This window comes from Theropithecus gelada, chromosome 11 (genome assembly GCF_003255815.1).
Source record: "Theropithecus gelada isolate Dixy chromosome 11, Tgel_1.0, whole genome shotgun sequence".
In the NCBI taxonomy this organism is placed as follows: Eukaryota; Metazoa; Chordata; class Mammalia; order Primates; family Cercopithecidae; genus Theropithecus; species Theropithecus gelada.
The window spans coordinates 39349935-39372089 of NC_037679.1; the positions used below are offsets into that span (position 1 = coordinate 39349935).

Consider the following 22155-nt stretch of genomic DNA (forward strand, 5'->3'; position numbering starts at 1 on the left):
ATATTTTTGTGTCTTCAGACCTCTAAAAAATGTTTTGAAAGGAAATGTAACTATAAGTGTACTTAAAAAGGACATCAGTTTTTCCATTTTTAAAAAGTATATTATAGCAGGCCCATACTTTCCTCAGTGTGCAACATTTCAGTGATATCAGAGACAAAGCAGCAGGCCAGACAAATTAGAAAGCCCTCGGATTCTTTTTGTGTTTGTTTTTCTTTTTTTCTTTTTTCTTTTCTTTTCTTCTTCTTCTTCTTTTTTTTTTTCTTTTTTTTTTGAGACAGGGTCTTGATCTGTCACCCAGGCTGGAGTGCAGTGGCGCGATCTTGGCTCACTGTAATTTCCTCCTCCCGGGTTCAAGCAAGTCTCGTGCCTCAGCCTCCTGAGTAGCTGGGATTACAGGCGTGCACCACCATGTCCGGCTAGTTTTTGTATTCTTATTAGAGATGGAGTTTCGCCATGTTGGCCAGGCTGGTCTCGCACTCCTGGCCTCCTGTGATCCACCCACCTCAGCCTCCCAGAGTGCTGGGATTATAGGCGTGAGTCACTGCACCAAGCCCAAAAGCCCTAGGATTCTAATAATCTCTTTAATAAATTTCACAAATTCCCCTATATGTATTCATTCACTTATTTAGCAAATATATTTTGAGTACCTACTATATGCCAGATACTACTCTAGGGATACAACAATAGAACAGCTGAGACAAGCTCTCTGCCTTCATGTAGTATGTATTGTAATGGAAAATAAGATAAACAGAGCTAAATATAATTTTTGTGAGCAATAGCAGCCATGAAAGAATAAAAGTAGAGAAAGAAGGTAAAGAATGATGGAGCAAGTGTGTGATTGGTGCTAGTCTAGATCACATGGCAGAGAAAAGAGTACATTAAACAGAGGCCTACATCAAGTAAGGGAGGCAACAGTGAGAAGATTTTAGGAAAGAGTGGTTTTGAAGGAGGAAGAACAACAGCAAGTGTTCTGAGGTGAGAATGAGTTTGAGTGTTTGAAGAACAGCACAAAGTCAATATGACTGGAGTAGGTTGAGCAAGAAAAGGTGCAGAAGATACAGGAAGAGCAGAGCGGGGTGGGAGTAAGGGGAGAGCAGGGTCCAGCTCATGCAAAGTCTGCTAGGCTATGGTAAAGTTTAAGATTTTACACCAAGAGAGCAAAGCATTCTTACATATATTAAAGTCCCTCATCTTCCCAGTGTTTGGTAACACATTATTTTTCTACTTTGAAGATATTCAGAGAGAGTGGCAAACATTTGGCTTGAGATTTCTGACTCTAGTGGTGCAATAGATTGTCATCAGTTGTTGACTTGTGACCATGCCAATCTAGGTGGTGGAGAACTCCAACCTCAAATCTGAAGTCTGTCTTACATGGGACTTTGAGATGTCATCTTGTTTGGTTTTGCGGAGTCTTTGAGGTTTGAGATTCAGCCTTTGTCTGAATGGAGGAGGGGAAGGATTAATTTTTGCATCATTCCCTGAACTACTCAGGTAGAGAGACAACTTAAAAACTTGATTTAGAACAGAGAGCACTCTGTTACGGAGTCAGAGCACTCACTACCAAATATCTGCTTGTTGTTCATTGTTGCCCACACATTAACTCCTGAATCTTGCCTGAGATGAATGCTGGATTAGCTTCCGTATTCTCAATAGGGATGTCTTTCCTGAACATGTTTCAAAACACTGTTCATCATATTTAGATGACATAGATATGCTTCGTAGTCTTCTCTTCTATTGATGTGTTTTCTAGTCTTTCATTGTCTATGTGACTGTCCTCTGAAATGTCCCAAAGAATTTGACAACTTTTTTTGTGCGGACCCTCCCCACCAAATATAACTGCAATTTTAATAAGGTTCTTACTAATATTAAATATAATGAGAGAGCTGTCTGATAATTTTTGCACTAAACTTTTATTTATGTTTTTTCATTTTACACATATTTTTTCTCCTTTCAACAGTACTGATTGAACACTGGCGATTAACGCTTCACCAGTGTGTACACTGTACTCACTCACCTTCAGTCCTTCCCTATGTTGTTTGAATGCAGTTTCCTTTTTCTTTCCAATGGAACCAACTTTTATTTGGTACCCACATTTTGTTCAATTTGTTTTTATTATGTTAAAGTAATAAAGGTTTAGATATTAATATCTAATATCACATTGGTAATTATAAGGTTACTGAGTTTAATGTTTTGACCAGGAAGTTTGTGTTGAAGAACCATGTCTATGTTTGTGGAAAATGATATGATCACACCTGTTTGTGTGTGTGTGTGTGCTTGTGTGAAATAGAGGACTATACAGAAGACATCGCTATGTTTGCAAATAGTTGGTCGGTGCAAACTCCAGATGACACCAAATGTGTACGCACACCCTCAGATTTTCCAAATCCGTGCTCCAGTGGAATGCCAGCATTTGAGGTAAATTTGATGTGAGAAATGTGGGCATGTCAGACAGAATACATGTATATCTTATTTGTATAATTAGCTAGGCATTTTAGTGTAAACACAATGTAATTTGAAAATATTATATCAAGGAAATGTAATAGGAAATCACTTCAATTTTAGAAATAGTGAATGTAGTGAATTTCATAAATGCAGTACTCATGAAAATAATGTAGTTAGAAAAATGTTGGTTAAAATGTATAAGTTACCATCTTTTTCCTTGTGAGAACTGAAAATTTTGCAAATAGATGTGTAAAAATAGTAGAAGACTATACACATACCATGAAATATATTCTAGTGACTGGCATCTTTTTTTGCACAGGCAATCTTCTTCAAGTGTCAGATACTGTTGCAGTTTCCTTTTCTGAGCTGCCATGAGTATATTGATCCATATTTATATATTGCCAGCTGTGTTAATGATCTTTGCAAGTAAGCAAAATGATTTGTAGTTGTAATAAAATTTTCTTTATGCAAAAAGACGACCCACAGCCACTTCTGTTACTTAACCATTTCAACTGATCACAAAATATTATGGGAAATGTAAAACGTAAACTACAAACAGCTATTAAAAGTTTGCTATATAACAGTCGCAGTCTAATTTTTTTTTATTGATACATAGTAGATGTACATACTTTCAGGGTACATGTGATAATTTAATACATTCATGTAGTCAAATAAAGGGAATTGAGTATCTGTCACCTTAAATAGTTTTCTTTATGCTAGGAACATTCAAATTATTATCTTCTTGCTATTTTGAAATATACAATTGATTTATGTTAACTATAGCCCCCCCCCCCACTTATCTATCCAACACCAGGTCTTATTTCTTCCTCATGTAAATCGTACCCATAACTAATCTCTTTTCATCCCCCACCTCTCTCCTACCCTTCCTGGACTCTGGTAACCACCAATCTACACTCTATCTTCATGAGATTCACTGTTTTAGTTCCCACATATGAGTGATATTTGTCTTTCTGTTTGGCTTATTTCACTTAACATAATGACCCCCAGTTTCATCCATGTTATTGCAAATTACAGAATTTCCTTCTTTTTTATGGCTGAATAATATTCCATTGTGTATATATATACCACAATGTCTTTATCCATTCATCCTCTGATGGACACAGGTTGATTCCATATTTTGTCTATTGTGAATACTTCTACAATGAACACAGGAGTGCAAATCTCTCTTCCATATGTTGATTTCGTTTTTTGGGGATATATACTCCTTAGTGGATTGCTAGATTATATATGGATGGTAGTTCTAAATGTTTTACATAACCAGCATGAACAAAATACAGTGGCTCTTAAGAATTTTTATGCCATGAATCCCTTTTGGGAGTCTAGAGAAATTTATAGATCCTTTTTAAAAACGGTGTTTGAAATGCACAAAATAAAACACATAAGATACCAAAGAAAACTAATTCTAATAAAGTAGTTATCAAAATAATGAAAAAATGAGTTTCTGATATATATGCTTTTAACACAGATTTAACTACTGCAGTTTGACATAGTGATTAGCGTAAACAGTGCTTTGTGAGTCTGCAACAATGGAAAATGAAAATAAAAAAATATGAAAAAAGGACATATGAGACACATGGTGACAAAGTCACAGATATTGCTAAGAACATTGTGATGTGTTACCTATAGGCATAATTGAAGGAAACACTAAGTTTCCATTGGAGATTAGTGAAAATAAGCATGTAATATTTTTTCTACCTAAGGTCACAGATTCCTGCATTCTGTCTCAGGTTACGAACATCTAGGATAGGTGGTCACACAAGTAACAGATTTAATGAGACTCATCATACTGTGTTCATGGATAATAGTTCAATGTAGAACCTACCATAAATTATCCACAATTAAAGTTTTTAAAAATTATTTTTCTTTCAAAACATTACAAGTATATGTGATTACTCATCTTGAACATTCAAGAGTATCTAAAGAAATTTTAATATGTCGGCCGGGCGCAGTGGCCCACGCCTGTAATCCCAGCACTTTGGGAGGCCGAGGCGGGTGGATCACGAGATCAGGAGATCGAGACCATCCTGGCTAACACGGTGAAAGCCCATCTCTACTAAAAATAGAGAAAATTAGCCGGGCATGGTGGCGGGGCCTGTAGTCTCAGCTACTGGGGAAGCTGAGGCAGGAGAATGGCGTGAACCTGGGAGGTGGAGCTTGCAGTGAGCTGAGATCATGCCACTGCTCTCCAGCCTGGGCAACAGAGCAGACTCCGTCTCAACAAAAAAAAAAAGAAAAAGAAAAAGAAAAAAAAAAAGACATTTTTTAATATGTCTGTATATTTTATGAACCCCAAGAAGTATAAGTGATAGATAGAAACTTTTAAAATAAAGAACCAGACTAGTTTTTAGTTTAGTAAAACCATTTAAATGACATCTTGAGTAGCTCTTTAAGAGGTTTATAAAAGGTGAGAACAAAGAGGAAATGTTGAGATAGTATGAAATTGTGTTATTTATAACTACTACTCTTTAATTAAATTGAAATTATTACAAAAATAATAAATATAATATTTCCCAGATACTAAACTAAGCTTATTTGTCACATCTCTTACTTTTGAATAGAGTGCAGTTATACCTAGACTTATATGTATAGTCTCTCAATTTCAAGGATTCCTGAACTAATGCAGGAGCCTTGAAAGAGCCCCCACTCTGCCTAAAATATTGGCTAATGACCTTAATATATATTTTTAAAAACTCTGTTCCCTATTTGGTTTCATTTTTAATTTAAGAGCTACGTGCTATAGCTCTTTTTTTTTTCTCTCTTTTTTAAGGATGCCTGTAGGTAGGCCATAGTCCTTATTTAGCCATATATATGGAATTAAAAATTGTTCTTATTCCACAGTGTCTCAGTGTCGGACTATTCTCCAATCATCTTTTCAATTGCCTTATCTTTAATATCTTTAGCACCCATTTGTCAAGTAGTCTGAGATAAAATATTGTTTTGTAGGTCCAGGAAAGTCATTCTTCATTTTTTAGTTCGGGATATTGTTTAGCTGCTTCAACAGCTAAAATGACTGTGACTTAAATTAAATAGAATGTTTATATTTCTCTTATATACAAATCCATGCTGGTTAGTGGTCTTGGATTGGCATTGTGGCTCTGCTCCATGAGTTTTCCAGTGACTGAGTGACCTTGTTGCTACATTTTTCCTTTTGTCGAGGGTATTATTTTCAATTTCATGGCCCAAACTGCATCACCACTATCATGTCCACATTTTAGCTCTTAAAAAGGGAGGAAAAAAACCCAAAAGGACTGGCATCTTTTGATCTGGAAGTTTCATGCATGCTTCCACTTTTAACCTTGTGGCCAGAACTTGGATACATGGCCACACCTAGGTGCAAGAGAAGCTGAAAATGTTGTCTTTGGCTGGCAGCCATCTACCTGGCAAAAACTTGGATGTTCTGATACTAAAAAGAAGGGGAAACTGGAGACAAAGATCGGTCTCTGCCACACCCACTTCATCTGAAATTTCATCATTGAGAAATTAGCATTTTTGTCTTTTGAAATTTTGATAGATTTTAGACTTTGACTTTTGAAACTTTGATGCTTTCTCCAGGGAAAATAAAAATACTAGGATAGATAAACAACTTGTACTGGCTGAAATCAGCTGACACCTTAAGAGATACCTTTGTGGCACAGAGACTGGGTTTAGGGGCAAAGCAGGCATGTAATACCAAAGGAAGGATATTGTAATTAAGTGGACACTGATAAAGTGGAAGTGGGAAGCTGCTAGAGCCAGCATTTCACTCCCCTCAATATTTCATTCAGGGCCAGACCTATTTACATTCTTTCTTCCATTCTGTAGGAAATGAATGATTCTCTTCATTTCCTGTGTTAGGGGACTGCATCCTGAGGGTCCCATACCATGAGAATGGAAACGTGAATTGGTTGAACACAGATTAATTTCCTGCTTCGGTTATGATAGTGTATTGAATTCAATTCAACACACATCTTTTGAGCATCTATTCTGAGCTGAGTAGTTTTCCACCCCTTGGAGAAACAGGAAAAATTTAGACATGATCTGTGTCTTAAAACTCATATTCTAATAGGACAGGTAAACAGGTCTCTAAAAATGACACAGTGCCCTAAATGCAAGGTGCTTTGGATGCAGAGGACAGAACTATTAACTTTATCAGAAAGTGCCTACACAGGCTCCATGGAAGAGATAACGTTTGACTTGGAAACTTGCACGATACTCTACCAATCCTTGAATTATGCCCTCCTGTTTCTGCTTCTAAGAATGCCAAACCCAGCAGCAAGGAAATGATTTTAATTTTGCCATGCCAAAGCCAATGGATGTGAAAACCAAGATTCTTTAATGCCCATTTTTCTTATTAAAGTTATCATTCAAAATGGAAAAAAAACCCTTTATTTTCCCCTTAGTAAATTATAATTTCTTTCTTGATAATAATTTCTTTCTTGCCCAATTATTGTGTGTTTTCATGAGGTGTCACATATTAATGTGCCTGTCATGATTCCTAGAATAACGTAGACAACAAATAGTGAGTATTATAGCAATAGTTGCATTGGGTTGGAAAACCAATATTCAGTTCCTTTGCTAGCTTTTAAAACCACCATTAATGTAGGAAAGAATGCACATATTAGAAGGTAAATCATAAATGTAACGTCTTTCCAGGAATTTAGCAATTTTAGCCTTTACTGTTTTGAAAAGACTTTTCTTTTTTGTAGGTTTAGAATATTTTCTGAGCCTCTGGAGTTTATATGCTCAGTCCTTTTTTCCTTCTAAAGCTCAGTTAATTGGACTAGATAAGCTGCAGGACTCCCATTACAGTAGCACAGGATAAAGGCAATTCGAGATGGTGGCTTTTACAATAGTGACACTGGAAATGTTAAGCCTCATAAAATGCAACATTCTTAAGGTCATTATCTTCTAAGATATTTAACTATTCAATTTTGAGTTTGGATTGTCTTGAAAACAAGCCCTCTACCTTGGTGTAAATCTGCTTACTTGATAAGCGCCTCGTTAATCTGCTTTGGGAGTTTTCAGAGCTCTAATAAGAAATTATTTTGGGGGGAAGCTGCTGAAGTGATTATAAGAAAATAATTAAGTATTATTTAGTCTTGGCAGTGTTATAAAAATAATTAGCTTTAGTAATTTAAACTTGAAAGAATTCAAAATCCTCTTTTAATTCTTAAGTTAAATGCCATTTATTCGATCTTTCAAACAACCCAAATGCCCATCTATGATAGACTGGATAAAGACAATGTGGCACATATACACCATGGAATACTATGCTTTAGATTTTTATTGCAAGGACTGCTGAGGAACCATTAAAATACTTTTGAGTACTATAGCTTATTGGCATAGGTTTTATTCCAGTATGTGGACAATCAAGAGCATGATCTTTTGGAAACGGCTTTCATATTTATTGTTTTTGTTGTAATAGAATTTTATCTGTTTTAATGGGACTTATGCTAAAAGGCCTGGAATGTTGTGTGTGTGAGTGAAAAAATACATACACGGATTATGGGGAAAATGGTATAATTAAAATATAAATCTTTTTCATTATAGTATTCCTTTGACTCAAAAGAAAAGTGACAAAAGTATTAAAATGCTTTGATAAAGATTATTCATCTTTATTATTATTATTTTTAATCTTTATTATTATTTTTATTGTTGTTTATGATTATCATGCACTCAGCATTTCTAGGGATCAGGACCTCAAATATGGTTTCTGTCAATATTTCCTATGTGATTCTGGCTCTGTCTTTTCACTTTCTAGAACTGATGATGATGAAACCTATTGTCGAGCAGCCACTGAGTATGCTAGAGCCTGTTCTCATGCTGGCTACCCTATTCAAGACTGGAGAGATGACTTTCCAGCATGCAGTATGTTTTTTTATTTCCCAAGTGTTGTGTACTTTCGCCAATTTTGGGTTAACCCTAGAACTCAAAACTCACTGTACTACTAAATACTAATGAATTGCAAAGATTTGTTATTGATATAATTATATCTATGAACTTGCATACTTTTTGAAACAAGTATGCATTTTTTTGCAATTAAAAGTTATTTTTTGCAAATAGTTTTTTGTAAAAAATAAAATTATAATTTTTAAAAATAAATAGAGGCTAATAAAATTGACTTAAGTTCCCCTGTTTGCCACTTTTAGCTGATAAATGTGATGATAGCTTTGTCCATCGGGACTGTATCAGTTGTTGTCCACCAACCTGCACATTTGAGAAGCAATGTCTTGGGAGCAATCTCCATTGTCTTGATGGATGTTACTGCCCAGATGGTAAGTGCTTCATGAAGAAACCATGGGTGCACTCATGGAAACTAGTACCCAGTGATCTAAGGATCACATCTTCGTTTTTCTGTCCTCTCGCAGGACATTAGACCTATTGCAATTTTCTGTTCTTGTGGAATTTGGTCCTTGAAGTGACGAGGAGGAATGGCTACTTTTCACTGATAAAGTGCTCATTACTTTTTAAAGTTCCCAGGAAATTTGGAATCTATAGTCCTGAAGTTACCCATGAGAAATCTTTTGTTCTATCAATAGTTAATGGTATTTAACAATTTATATGACTCCACTTTTTGAAAAAGGAAAGGAAGTTTGAGAGAAAGCCTTCACATTTTTCTAGCACAAGATTTAGTATTGATATAGTTTTAATATTTGAAATGAAAATAACTTAACAAGTGAGGGAGGTAGGATTTAAAATTAGGAATGAATCTGCTATACTGATAACTGTTTCTAAACAATGCTGAGGATTTACTCAAACCCTTTTATTTTTACAGATTAAAAAAATAGAATCACAGAGATAAGTGATTTTCCCATTATTCTCATTAACTGAATGAGGATTACTTGGAACCAGATCTGTTTGGCCTCTGTTCATTGTTCGGTTAGTGCTACTCAAAGTGTGGCAGACAAGTCCTAGTTCGAGCTGTTTGTGACCTGTCAATAACAGGATAAGGCATTTGCCCCAGAATGTAAACTCAAGCACCAAAATAAAGTCAGTGCTTTCTCCTACAGTCTTACCATGAAAAAGGTCAGCTGAATGAAACAGTATGCTTAGTAACATGGCTGATTTAAGTTCTGGTTCAACCTCCTTTACTTGTTGGAGAGAAGTAACAAACGCATTCCCATGGTCTTGGACATTTGAGGAGCCGTACCTAGCTCTTTATGCTTCTGTATGACAGTGTAAATCTTTCCCATCATGGAATGAACAGAAACTAAACTAAAAATGTACTTTCTCCCGCCTTCTCTCCCTTCCTCCCTCAAATGCAAGGAAACACTCTTTCGTTTCCTTTATTCTGTATGGTGAACCTTGAGTTTTTGATGGCAAGTCATGGGATAAGAAAATTGAAAACTACTGAAATAGATCCTTTAAGGTAGCTACTGCCTGAGAGTCAGGTTGTCAGTAATCCCACTGAAAGTAAAGAAATTTGTATTTCCAGCTCCACGAGTAGGTGTTCAACAGAAGTTAGTTGAATTTTTATATTCAAGAAATACAATTTTTATTATTTCTTTTGAAATTTTGGTGTGTATTTCTTCTCAAATAGGCCTCATAATGGACAATGGGACTTGCATCTCCTTGGAAAATTGCCCGTGCAGTTTTCATGGATTAGCTTATTCAGTTGGTTCAAAAATTGAACAAGAATGTACTGAATGGTATGTGATCAGCCAATTATTTCTGGGTACTTGGCTAGTTGACAACTTTACCATGAGAGATGTTTAAAGGAATATACTCATTACTAATTAGCTTCCCCAAATTCCAACACAAAACTTGCATTTTATTTAAACTCCTTGAGGGAAGGGAAATCTGTATTTCTTTTTATGATGTAATTCTTATCACTTACCTTGGTAATTCTATTAACATCTTATATCCACATGATGAGTCTGTTGCATTTTCTTATTTGTAATCACTAATTTGCACATACTTTTAGAACTTGATGGTGCTTCTGGGCTTCTCTGTTTCATACTGTAAAACATGACTCTCCAGGTCACCAATTTTTGGTCTGTGATTAGAAACATTTAGAATTCCATATTAAATTTGCTAACTAACACTGTTAGCAGACATGAAATCCCTGCAGGACAGTCCTAAAAGGAAACAGAGGTCTAAATGTTGTCAGATGCTTTTCCCTTTAGTGTCAGTGTATATAGCTGAAATGTAATAGGATAACTAACCACGTTCTCAGGTGCTGATTCTGTTTCCATTTTACAGGTACTCTGCTTTTGTCCTCTAAAACTCATACCTTTGTCAGGGTGGAAGGTAGAACTTGTCTGACATAAGAGGAGATCTCTTCTCTCTTTTTAATATCTGTTGATCTTCATCATAGTCAGTGATTTTTAAATATGACACACAAGAGATAATAATTTAGGTGCCAGCCAGCTCAAAATTACCAGTCAATTGAACTTTTGCAGATATGTTTTTTAAGTCAGATTATTCTGAACCTATAAACATGATATACTTTGGTACATTAATCAATACACTGATGCAAACATTAATACAGTTTCTCTATGCCAATAAATTAACATTTTTATAATTTCTTTTAGTGTGTGTGTTGGTGGAGTTTGGAATTGCACTGAGCATGACTGTCCAGGTAATCTTTTAAAATGTTTTTATAGAGAATGTTTCAAATTTCCTTAAATTGGGGAGAAAGATAGCACTGATCTTTATGAAGACATCTCATATATACCAGGGGCTATAATAATCTGTAAATGCAGTTACTCAGAGGATACATGGAAAATTGAGCAAATGATAGCATTGAGTGGGCAACTTTGGTAAAACTTTATTAAAATAGTGTAAATATTATAAAATCTAAAAAAGTATGTAGAATAAATATCATTTTATAAACATTAAATTAAATGGGTTAATATAATTTAGTCTAGTAAGTTTGTCAAACCAGTAAATTTTAAACAAACACAGTAGGTGTTCAAAGTTTTGATGCATGATTATTTACCCTAAGTTGATCTGCTTTTAAAGGATTAACCTAATCATATCATCCTCCTCCTTCTCCTCCTCTATCTCCACCTCCTTTTCTTTATCTTTGTTTTTTTGGTAGTTCAATGCTCAGTTGTAGGTGATTCTCACTTTACAACTTTTGATGGTCGACATTATTCTTTTATTGGCATGTGCCAATACATCCTCGTGAAAGGAACTGGAAAAGATAAATTCACTATTACTTTACAGAAAGCTCCCTGTGAGCAGGTAAGAACATTTCAAAATGACCAGAGGAATATGGATTCATTGAGTTTTACTTAAACTTCATTTCAGACTAAGAATTGTAACATGAATGGATATAACTATTTTCTTTAAAACTGAGATGACGTTGATTATTAAGATACATCATTATTCTACATATTAGAAAGAAGCATTGATGATTATTCTATGACATACCATTGGTTATATGACGCATCTTGATCTCAAAGATATTAAGCTGTGAAAACAAGTATATCTTAGACTAAATACTATATATTTAATTGCATTTTCTTTTTAAAAAAGTAGTGTTTGTACGTAGTTTTTTGAACATTTTATGCATGATTTTACAGTGAATCTAAGTTTTTTATTGACTTCAATCTAGCTATTTTAAAGGGATTATTTTTGACAGTTTTGAACTGGTTTCATAGCATTCTAAACAGATATGATGAATTTCTTAACATATTGGAATATTTATTTATTTAGATCTTTTCTTGAAATAGTAAGCTCATCAATAATTTCTAAATAAAGAAATCCAGGTCTTTCATTCATCTCTCTAAAGCAGGTAGTCAAAATTTTGCCAAAATATTTAAGTTTCTAGTTTTATTCTAATAGAAAATAATTATTTCCAACAAAAATTCTGAACTGCTTTATTTGCTTCTTTTCCAGTTTTATTTTTTCTATGTAATATATTAGAGTCTGAATTAACTTTCTATGTAGAAGTCTAATTCTCTTGGTTCTTTGCTTTACTAACTTTTTATGTCTAATATGCAGTTGAATGAATTTAGAGAGATACTTTACATGCCATGGAAAACATAACTATTGGTACTTTACTGAAAGACTTCAATTTAATGTTCTAAGTAAAATGTATGTATACACATGATATATTTAATGTACTATATAAAGTTATATTTTATTAGGAATGGGGCTACATAAAATGGGTTATGTATCAACCACTTTATTACATTACTTATACTCAAGCCTTTTATATATTAGAAATTCTAATTTATATGTATGCTCTTTCTTTTTTGTTCTCTCCTCTCTCTTTCTCCCCTTCTGCCATCTCACTCTCTACCTTCCTGTCTCTTTCTATGACTCTATCTCTCTCCCATTCCTTTCATTGATAATTTGATTTTTATGCAGAATCTTGGCTTGGTCTGCCTTCAATCTATAACTCTGATTCTGGAGGATGATTTTAACAAACAAGTGACCCTTGGTAGGGGAGGACAAATTCTCACTAGTCCTAACCAAGGCTTCAACCTGAATGGTAAGAAGCAATGCTAGTGGTGTACTTTCTTTACATTAAAAAACAAACAAACAAACAAAAAACCAACACACACCAAAAAAATGGGATCTTTTCCCAATGTTAGGCTGACTACCTAATATTTATTGAGTTCCTGTGCATCACCAGGCCATCAGCTACAGATAGTGATGATAATCATGTTTATGGGACCTAGTGTTTACCTCAAGTGACCTAGACTTTGGAAGGGAAGAGAGACAAGCAAGCAGCCACTTACAATAAAATGTGATAAACTCAAAGACATACATAAAGACTTTGGGAGTGTAAATGAGGTGCAGCTCACTCAGCCCTGGAGAAGGGTGTACTGAAATGGTCAGGAGTGTTTTCTGAAAGAGGTTATTGTACAATGATTGTCTCATTGAGCATTTAAGGATAAGGAATTGCCGGGTTGAAGGGGATGGGGAAAATGTTTCATGTAGATCAAGGAGGTGTCAATTTTTGCAGCATATTTAGGGAGAACCAGAACTAGATTGGTATTGCTACAGCAGAGACAGGGTAAAGGAGAATGTCTGAATGTAGGTAAGGATGAGAAAGGCGTATGGAGGAGGCATTTTACATTGTGGATTTCTAGGGCAGGTCCTGTTCATGCCTGCATTCCAGCATAGCTGTTAATAACACTCTCACTCTCAAAAATGTCCTGATTTATCTTACAAATCGCATGCTCACACTACTCAGGTGTCAGGCTAGGGAAGTTGAACTTGATATGAATCAAATATGTAATTGTCATTTTTGACCATTTTTATTTACAAAGAGGGCAATCTCATGGTTCAACCGAATAAATGGTGAGTTTTTAAGGAGGTTTTTTTTTTTTTTTTTTTTAAATGGTAGATGACTATGACAACAGTGTAGAAGTGACTTTGAGAGTTGCTAGACAGGAAACATGGACAACAGTTAGGACGTTATAAAAGTCATGCAAGGAATGAGGAGAAGGTCATCTAAGGCAGTAATGGTAGAGATGGAGAGAAGAAGACAGATTGAAAAAACATTTAGGACAAAAGCCTAAACTTGGTAATGAATTGGATTTCAAATGTCTAAGGACTGCCTCCTTCCTTGTGAGATGCTTGCAAACTGAAAGTATGTGTTGACCTGAAAAACTATTAAAAATGGCTGCTGAGGGAGAAAAGGAGAGGAATAGAAGGGAAAAAAGGCAGCCATGGGTGGCAAAAATTGGCCCTGAAGCACAGGCAAGAACCGCTAGCCTGCCTCCCCTACTTCCCTTGTATCCGGGGAGGAGATTCCTCGTGGTGTACCCTAGCATTTCAGAACATCATCTGTGAATGTCAAAGCTGATTTACATATGTTCTTTTCCTGCAGGTATTGTTGAAATTCAAACTCTGTCATCCTTATTTATACTTCTAAGAACCACATTTGGTTTAAAGATTCTGTTTGCTATAGATGGGGAAAGAATTTATATTCAGCTCACTAGTGCATGGAAAAGAAGAACATTAGGTCTGTGTGGCACTTTTAATGGGAACATAAGGGATGATTTTCTGTAAGTATGATTTCTGCATAGTTAACATAACTTGATGACTGGTCATTTAAAGGATATAAATTCATTAAAAATGTTTACTTAACTAATAATAGCTTAGCTGTCATTATTCCAAGAGATTTACATAGATCATCATATTTAAAATGTATAGCAATCTCTGATTAATATGTTTATTTTATAGATAAGGAAACTAACCAAGGCCTCAAAGTGGCAAATAAATCATTCAAGATCACTTAGCTCACATGTAGTGGAGCTAGGCTTTGGATGTAAGCAGTGTGGCTCAGCTATGCTCACTGCTCCCTGCTAGTCTCTTTTCTACCCCATCAACCTTAACATATTTTATTTTTGAGACATTGCTGCCTAAAAACAAACAAACAAATAAACAACAACAAAAATAACAGCTCGATATCATTATGCATTAGTGGTAGTAAATGATACTCTATAAATATTGATAATCATTTGGTAATATTAATACCTCTAAAGCAACATTTTGTTATCTTGCTAGATATTGTGATTGTTAGTGTTTCATTGGAAGAGAAGCAATAACATATATTTGTACCCCTTGTATTAACCAGGTACTTTTCACCTATGTGTGAAAAGAAGCAGTTTATAATTTAGTGCAAATGCTTTGCACACTTGTTATCATGCTAAAAGCACAATGGGAGCAATTTAAGCGGTAGGCCATGGTTCTCATCCTCACGGAGCTTTGTGTTGCAGATCAGGAGAGGATAATAACCTTTAAGAAATATGTGGAATCTAAAATAGTTGAAATCACAGAAGCAAAGTATTATAGAATGGTGTTTGCCAGGGGATAAGGGTCGGGGTGGGAGTATGGGAGGATGCTGGTCAAAGGGTACAAAGTTTCAGCTAGATAGAATGCGTAAGTTTGGGAGATGTTTTGAGATCAATTAATTATATAATGACTATAATTAATGTAACGCGTACTTGAAAATTGCTAAGAGAGTAGGTGTTAAAAGTTCTCATAACAAAAAATAAGAATGTGAGGTGATGGACATGTTCATCAGCTTGATTTAACCATTTCACAATGTATACCTTGGAACATCATGTTGTACTCTGTAAATGTACATAACTTTTTTAGCTATACCTTAATTTTAAAAATAGCTAAAAAATGAATATTTAATGTTAGGCAAGGATCAATCAACTATATATATATATATATCAACTATTATATATAAAAATCAGCTATATATATAAATACTGAGGTGATTCTAAAAATTAAGTGTTGGGGTTTGTGATTATGGCTAGAAGAACAATAGAGGGTTCATTTTGGGCGGGGCTGCCAGGGGACATTTCATGGAGAAGCTACTCTCCAAATATTGTTTTGTTTCTTTTTTCTTAAATTTAATTTTATTTATTTTATTATTTTTTTATTTTACGTTAAGTTCTGAGATACATATGCTGAACGTGCAGGTTTGTTACATAGATACACATGTGCCATGGTGGTTTGCTGCACCTATCACCTGTCATCTAGGTTTTAAGCCCTGCATGTATTAGGTATGTGTCTTAATGCTCTCCCTTCCCTAGTCCCCACCCACTGACAGGTCCCGGTGTGTGATACTCCCCTCCCTGTGTCCATGTGTACTCATTGTTCAGCTCCCACTTATGAGTAAGAACATGTGATGATTGGTTTTCCGTTCCCGTTATAGTTTCCTGAGGATGATGGTTTCCAGCTTCATCTATGTCCCCGCAAAAGACAAGAGCTCATTCCTTTTTATGGCTGCATAGTACCACATTTTTTTTAATCCAGTCTATCATTGATGGGCATTTGCATTGGTTCCAAGTCTTTGCTATTGTAAATAGTGCTGCAATAAATATATGTGCTTTTTAAAAAACACTCTTGCACATACTCTCCTTCCTGCTTGGGTTCTCTCCTGCTCCTCATCTTTCTTTTGACCTCCCATTTATTGTTCACCCCTATTCAGACATTTTTTGCCTCAAAAAGCTGATTCATATCCCACCATACAAAGTTAAATCTGACAATGTGTTATCTATGAAACTTTATTGTTTATCTGTCTCGTTTCTTTTCTTGTTTATCTGTTAGGGCTTTGAGACTAAGAGTCATGTCCTTGGTCATTGTATTCTTAGGAACTAGCATAGAACCTCACATATAGTGGACAGTTAATTGAACTGAGGTAGAATGTTTAGTGGGGCAACAGGAAGATAGTTTGGATGGGCAAGGGGAGCTGGCATTTAAATTTTTTTAAATGTTAATTTCTTGTATCTTGTCTCCTTGTCTTCCTGTACCTTGTTTTTTAGGTAATTTAGTTTTTTGTTTTATTTATTTGTAGGTCAAAATATTGATATCTTCACCACATTTGAGAAACAGAAACTACATTAAGTGGCTTGGCTATGTTCAGAAAAGACATTATTCCCGCTTTCTCTTCTTTATTTGTCAGAATGGGTCAGCAGTCAATATTTAAGAGATGGCAGATCTGTCTGCCTCTTTCTAAGGCACCAGTCTCTGCCACGTATAAACATTTAGGTGTGATAAGAGTGCAGGATGATATTTCAGAGTCAGAGATAACTTGTGAACAGTGTTTAGCTTTCCAACTTAAGTAGTTAAAATTCTTTCTTCACAAAGGTTAATGTGAATATGCAGGCACAGTGGAATAGAAAATATTAATTACTTGAAAACGTATTTTGTATGCCTTATTATAGTAAGTCGACTATGGTGAGCTGAAAGGTTATTTTATAAAATGAAAGACAATAAATAGGTCCACATTTTAGCTCCTATTTTTAAAATTTATTGTTTTAAGGTAAACTAAATGAAATCAGAGAGCCAAGCTCCAAGTTCCACCTGGAAACCTTGACTACAAGTATCATCCTGACCTATTTTATTGTCCTTCAGAGGAGCAGAGAGAGAAGGAAGGGGAAAGAATGAGAAGAAATAAACTAGCACAAACCATGCAATTACTTTGAGTCTTAGTGTTCTTAAATAAACAAAACGAGATTTTGTACTAGGGTGTTTGTTGTGGTTCTTTACCGTTATGGGCTAGTTTGATTTTGAGGAATAGGAAAAGGAAAGAAGGACGAAACGGTGGCGACAAGGAAATGGCATGTGTTGCTCCCTTTTTTTTGTCCTCTCTCAGTCACTCTGTTGAGCAACTCCAGTGAAAATAGTTCATCTATAAGGACACTAGAGAAAGCTGAGATAATGCCTACTCTTCCACTTAGCCCTAGTGGAGGAGTTAACACAGTCAGGGTTGTGGTGTGGTCAAAAACTTCCTGCGAGAGATCTAGTTTAACCTGATTCCCTAAGAAGTTTTGACAGTGTCTGGCACATTGTCCAATAGGGGTTGTCACTTAATAAATGTTGGCTGATGAATTAATACATCGGAATGGCTGCTGGGGGTGGAATTGCAGTGTTTGTCTCCTAAACACTGTTGTAGTTTTAAGATAGATGTTTTTCATTTGGTTTGCCCACTTCATAATGGAATCTTGACATTTCAGATCTCATAATGGAAATTGAAATATTGAACTGGATATATAGACTCTTTATATTTTGAGATATTTGTCTTTACTTTGAAAAGAATTGGGTGAAATACCCACACTATCTTCCCCACGTGCACCCTAAACCACACACACGCTAAAGTTTTGGTTGTGTGAGTGTGTATGGTTTAGTCAGGGAAAACTGGGTTTGAATCGTGGCTTGGATACTTATCAGCTTAGTGTAATTTAATATTTATCTGAGCTTCTGCTTTGCTTTCTCTGTAAAATGGGGAGAAAAGATATTTTTCTTATAAGATTGAGATGAAGATTAAATAAAATCATGTATGTCTACAATTTGGTACATTGTAAAATGTCAGTAATATGGAGCTTAATACCATTGTACTTTTATTAAACTGGTAGAAAATTTCACGCTCTAAGATTTCCTTGTACATTATGAAAAATAGTATTCTCTTATTTAAATATATGAAGGATATGAACAAATAAATGAGACATACATGAAGGTGAGCATTATCTTTGCTTTCTAGTTCTCCATCAGGCATGATAGAAGGTACACCACAACTTCACGCAAATGCGTGGAGAGTTTCTTCTACCTGTTTTGCACCTGTTCATGTCCCAGTGGTGGACCCCTGTAACATCAATCAACAAAACAGTAAGTTTTGCATGTAAACTTCCTTTCTGCTATAAACTTAGGGAAAAGTTCTATGTATTACTATAATTTTTTAAGATTAGATGGTGAGTTTAAATTCTGATTTTCTTCATTATGGTAAAATCAATGCCATTCCTCATGTTTTTTGTTTTGTTTTGTTTTTGCTTAATATTATGCCTTTACATATGTCTTTTCATGTTATCTAGGTTGTTTTTTTAAGAACCTGACAAGGACTTTTATTTCCTATTTTTCATTCATAAATTTTCTTATTTTAGGTGTTTAAAAATCCCTTGTTTGCAGATGTGGACTAGCATTTGGAAGTTTTCAGAGTCTTTAAATGCTAAAGAAAAGCCTCTGGGAATCCTCTGAGAATGCTGTGATAGTCCAGGGATGTTCGATGTCAGTTATTACCATCTCATTACAAGTCCCTACTCATAGCATATATTATGGCTTCGTAAGCAGGAAGCCAGTGATCCAAAGAGGCTTTGTGCCATCGAGTGGGCAACAATTTGAGATGGTCATGCTCCAGAGTTCCACTTTGTAATGACAGGACAACCCACATGCTAAGAATTTTTGACTGCATTTTTTAAAACTAAAGCCCCAGCAAACCATGTTAAAGTCTAGTTCACTTTGCAATCAAAAAGATATACATGTATATATTCAGATGGAAGATATACACAAGGCACACACAAATATATAATTGTGAAAAAGTTAATGTACATGCTTAAATATTCTTATAATTTTATTTTTTCCTTTAACATCTTGGGTAGTTCACTATTGTGATGTAGTTTTTAAAAATGCATTATTCATATTGGTTGAGCATTCATAAGAAGCTAGCAGTTTATGGTTTGTGTGGTGGTTGTTGGGAGGATTCTGTTGATTGCCACATTGTTTTTATTATTAACATGGAATTTTGGTATGCTGGAAAGAGCACAAGATACTTTTGCTCTTTGTGCTTTCTATTTTTTTTTTTTAAATCTCAGCCAGCTTTTAAACTTGAAGAAGTTTGGTAACCTCTTTGATCATTTTTCTTATCTATAACAGGGCTAGACTAGAGTTTTTTAGTTTCATGAATGACTACTTTTAATCTCATTCCCATTTAACAATACCTTCCTCCATTCTGTCCCCAACTTTCAACTAATCTACTCCTCCTCCTTCAGCTACTCTTGTTTGGTTTGTTTCTTTCTTGGTTTCCTCCTGGATATTGTAGCAACTTTATTTTTTATTTTTTAACAACATGTTAAAGTTGAAGTAGGGTTCAATTGATAAATTCAGTTTCCCAGTGGTCATTTTTTAGTTACCTCCTTTATTATATGCTATTTTTCTCTATTTTCTACCACTTTTCTTCCCATACCCCATGTCTTTTATATATATATGAAACTGAAATATTGAACTGGATATATAGACTATTTATATTTTGAGATATTTATGTTTACTTTGAAAATAATCATGTGAACTACTCACACTAACTTCCCCGCATGCACCGTAAGCCATACACATGCTATATACATGCATATATATTTGATATTAGATTTTTTTTAGCTTTACTATCAACTGTGATTTTTTAAAAACAATTTCAAATAGGTAAATTCAGGAAGATCCCCAAAGACAGGAAAATAAATAGACAAAAGTCAATAACTCTGATCTAGATTCTAAAGGATATTTTTTTTTTTTTCGTGAGGATCTTCTTTAGTTATCCTTAACTTGTCAGTGGAATATACTTTGATCTATAAATTATTAGGCCTTTTTGGTGGATTACTTTGCTCTTTCAGGATCCTTGACATTAAGAATATACATGTAAACAGTATACCCCTATAGTTTAAGTCATTTGTTTTTATATACATATACATACTGAATGCAAAAATATCATACTTGAGCAATTACCATGTTTTCTTACCAATACTAAATATATGTAATATACTCAGCAAAATAAGTTCAGTATAATTCCTTAGTAGTGAAACAACTGATCTCCAACAGCTTATCTGGTCTGTCCAAGACAATGACAATGAAAAGATTGATTAATTTTGTCTGTTAGGAGACCGGTGCAAAGTAGGTCCACTATATCAAGAAACCACAAACCTACCCTCTTTCAGAAAGATGGAATCTGAATTGTTTTGTCAAACTTGGTTACTTCTATAAAGGATTATATATGATAAGTCATTCTCAAGGGAAATATCAACAGATTTCAAGAAATGATTACACAGATGTCCTCCCCTCCCCAGGTGATTTTATAGTTATATCTCATGGCCTTTAGCATATACCCCAATCCCCAATTTCTATTCATTATTCACTTATTCATGCATTTATAGATTTATTTATCAAACATTATTGAGCTCCTAATATCTGCCTGGCATTGTACACTGTGCATTGTGCAGACATTGAGTTCAATGACTATGTGGCATCTGACACATCACCATCCATTTCAGAGACTCCACTGAAATGAGATCATTCCCAATTCTTCCTAGACTATTGTGTATTACACAGAGTTGCCATAACATCCACAATCTGGAACCACTTTATTTTGTGTGGATGTCTGGAAATAAGCCTCCCAATACGCCCCAATTCTTTATAGTAGGTTTCCTAAGATGATCCTCATGCAATGGGATGGTTGAGGCCACTGCTTCTCTCAACCCTTCTGTTACTCATGCTATTCAGGTACAATACACTATTGTTTTTCCTAAAAGACTGTTGAATATGGATTAAGTGCTGTTGCCAATATTATAAAAAATAAATAAAAACCGTATAAGCTGAAATTGTTCACTCTTGTATTAAAAGTAATATGCACTGCAGTATATTTCTGAGAAAGTGAAATGCTTGGCTAATTCTGGAACTTGATACTTAGGGGTAAGATCTGAACTGTTAAATAAGATGCTAATGGGGCTCTTTGTCTGTTAGTTGGGTATGCAGCACACTGTGATGTCATCCACCAGGAGCTCTTTGCTCCTTGCCACATCTATATTAGCCCTGGCCTGTACTATCAGCTCTGCCGCCATGATGCATGCAAGTGTGGAAGCTCCTGCCTGTGCAATGCTCTTGCCCACTACGCCTACCTCTGCGGCCAGCATGGTATTCCCATTGATTTCAGAGCTCAGATTTCTTTCTGTGGTGAGTACAGCACAGATAAAGACTATCAGATAATACCTTAGAGACCTCTATGTTTGTAATGACTGCTTTTATTTTTTAAATGAAAGGTCGATATTGCATGTAAGTTATTTGAAATATTCTCATAATGTACAAACATGAAAAGCAAATGAAATACTTAATTTCTAAAGATCAGAGATATGTTGGATAAGACCAATAACTTTTGACTAGTTTTGTATTAAACGAAAGTATTGTAACTATGCTTTGAAATATGCAACAAATAATTTAAAACATTTGAAAAATCCTTATCATGGAAATATCATATCTAAATATTGGAAAGTATGGAAAAGATTATGTAATACCGTGATGCAGTTGACTTGTACTTAAATAGATGTTATGCAACAGGCAATTATTATCAAATTGTTGGGGCTCTAATTTTCACACTATGTTGTCTGCCATTTTCATTCATGGTAGATTGTTTCCTTGTGTGTTTTATAATTTTTTTAATCAGCTAATTGTTACCAGCACCCCTCCACCCCCATTAGAATC

At 34.9% G+C, this 22155-nt stretch overlaps 1 protein-coding gene across 1 annotated transcript in view; it reads left to right on the plus strand.

Moving 5' to 3' along the window:
* The window catches only part of OTOGL (otogelin like), a 164975-nt gene that overhangs the window by 27694 nt on the left and 115126 nt on the right, over nucleotides 1-22155 (plus strand). The window contains exons 9-19 of the mRNA XM_025402598.1: nucleotides 2288-2415; nucleotides 2762-2868; nucleotides 8204-8310; nucleotides 8592-8717; nucleotides 9983-10091; nucleotides 10977-11023; nucleotides 11486-11631; nucleotides 12763-12886; nucleotides 14234-14411; nucleotides 18404-18528; nucleotides 21421-21630. Of these exons, the coding sequence (XP_025258383.1) occupies nucleotides 2288-2415; nucleotides 2762-2868; nucleotides 8204-8310; nucleotides 8592-8717; nucleotides 9983-10091; nucleotides 10977-11023; nucleotides 11486-11631; nucleotides 12763-12886; nucleotides 14234-14411; nucleotides 18404-18528; nucleotides 21421-21630 (1407 nt within the window). The remainder of the gene's footprint in view (nucleotides 1-2287; nucleotides 2416-2761; nucleotides 2869-8203; nucleotides 8311-8591; nucleotides 8718-9982; nucleotides 10092-10976; nucleotides 11024-11485; nucleotides 11632-12762; nucleotides 12887-14233; nucleotides 14412-18403; nucleotides 18529-21420; nucleotides 21631-22155) is intronic.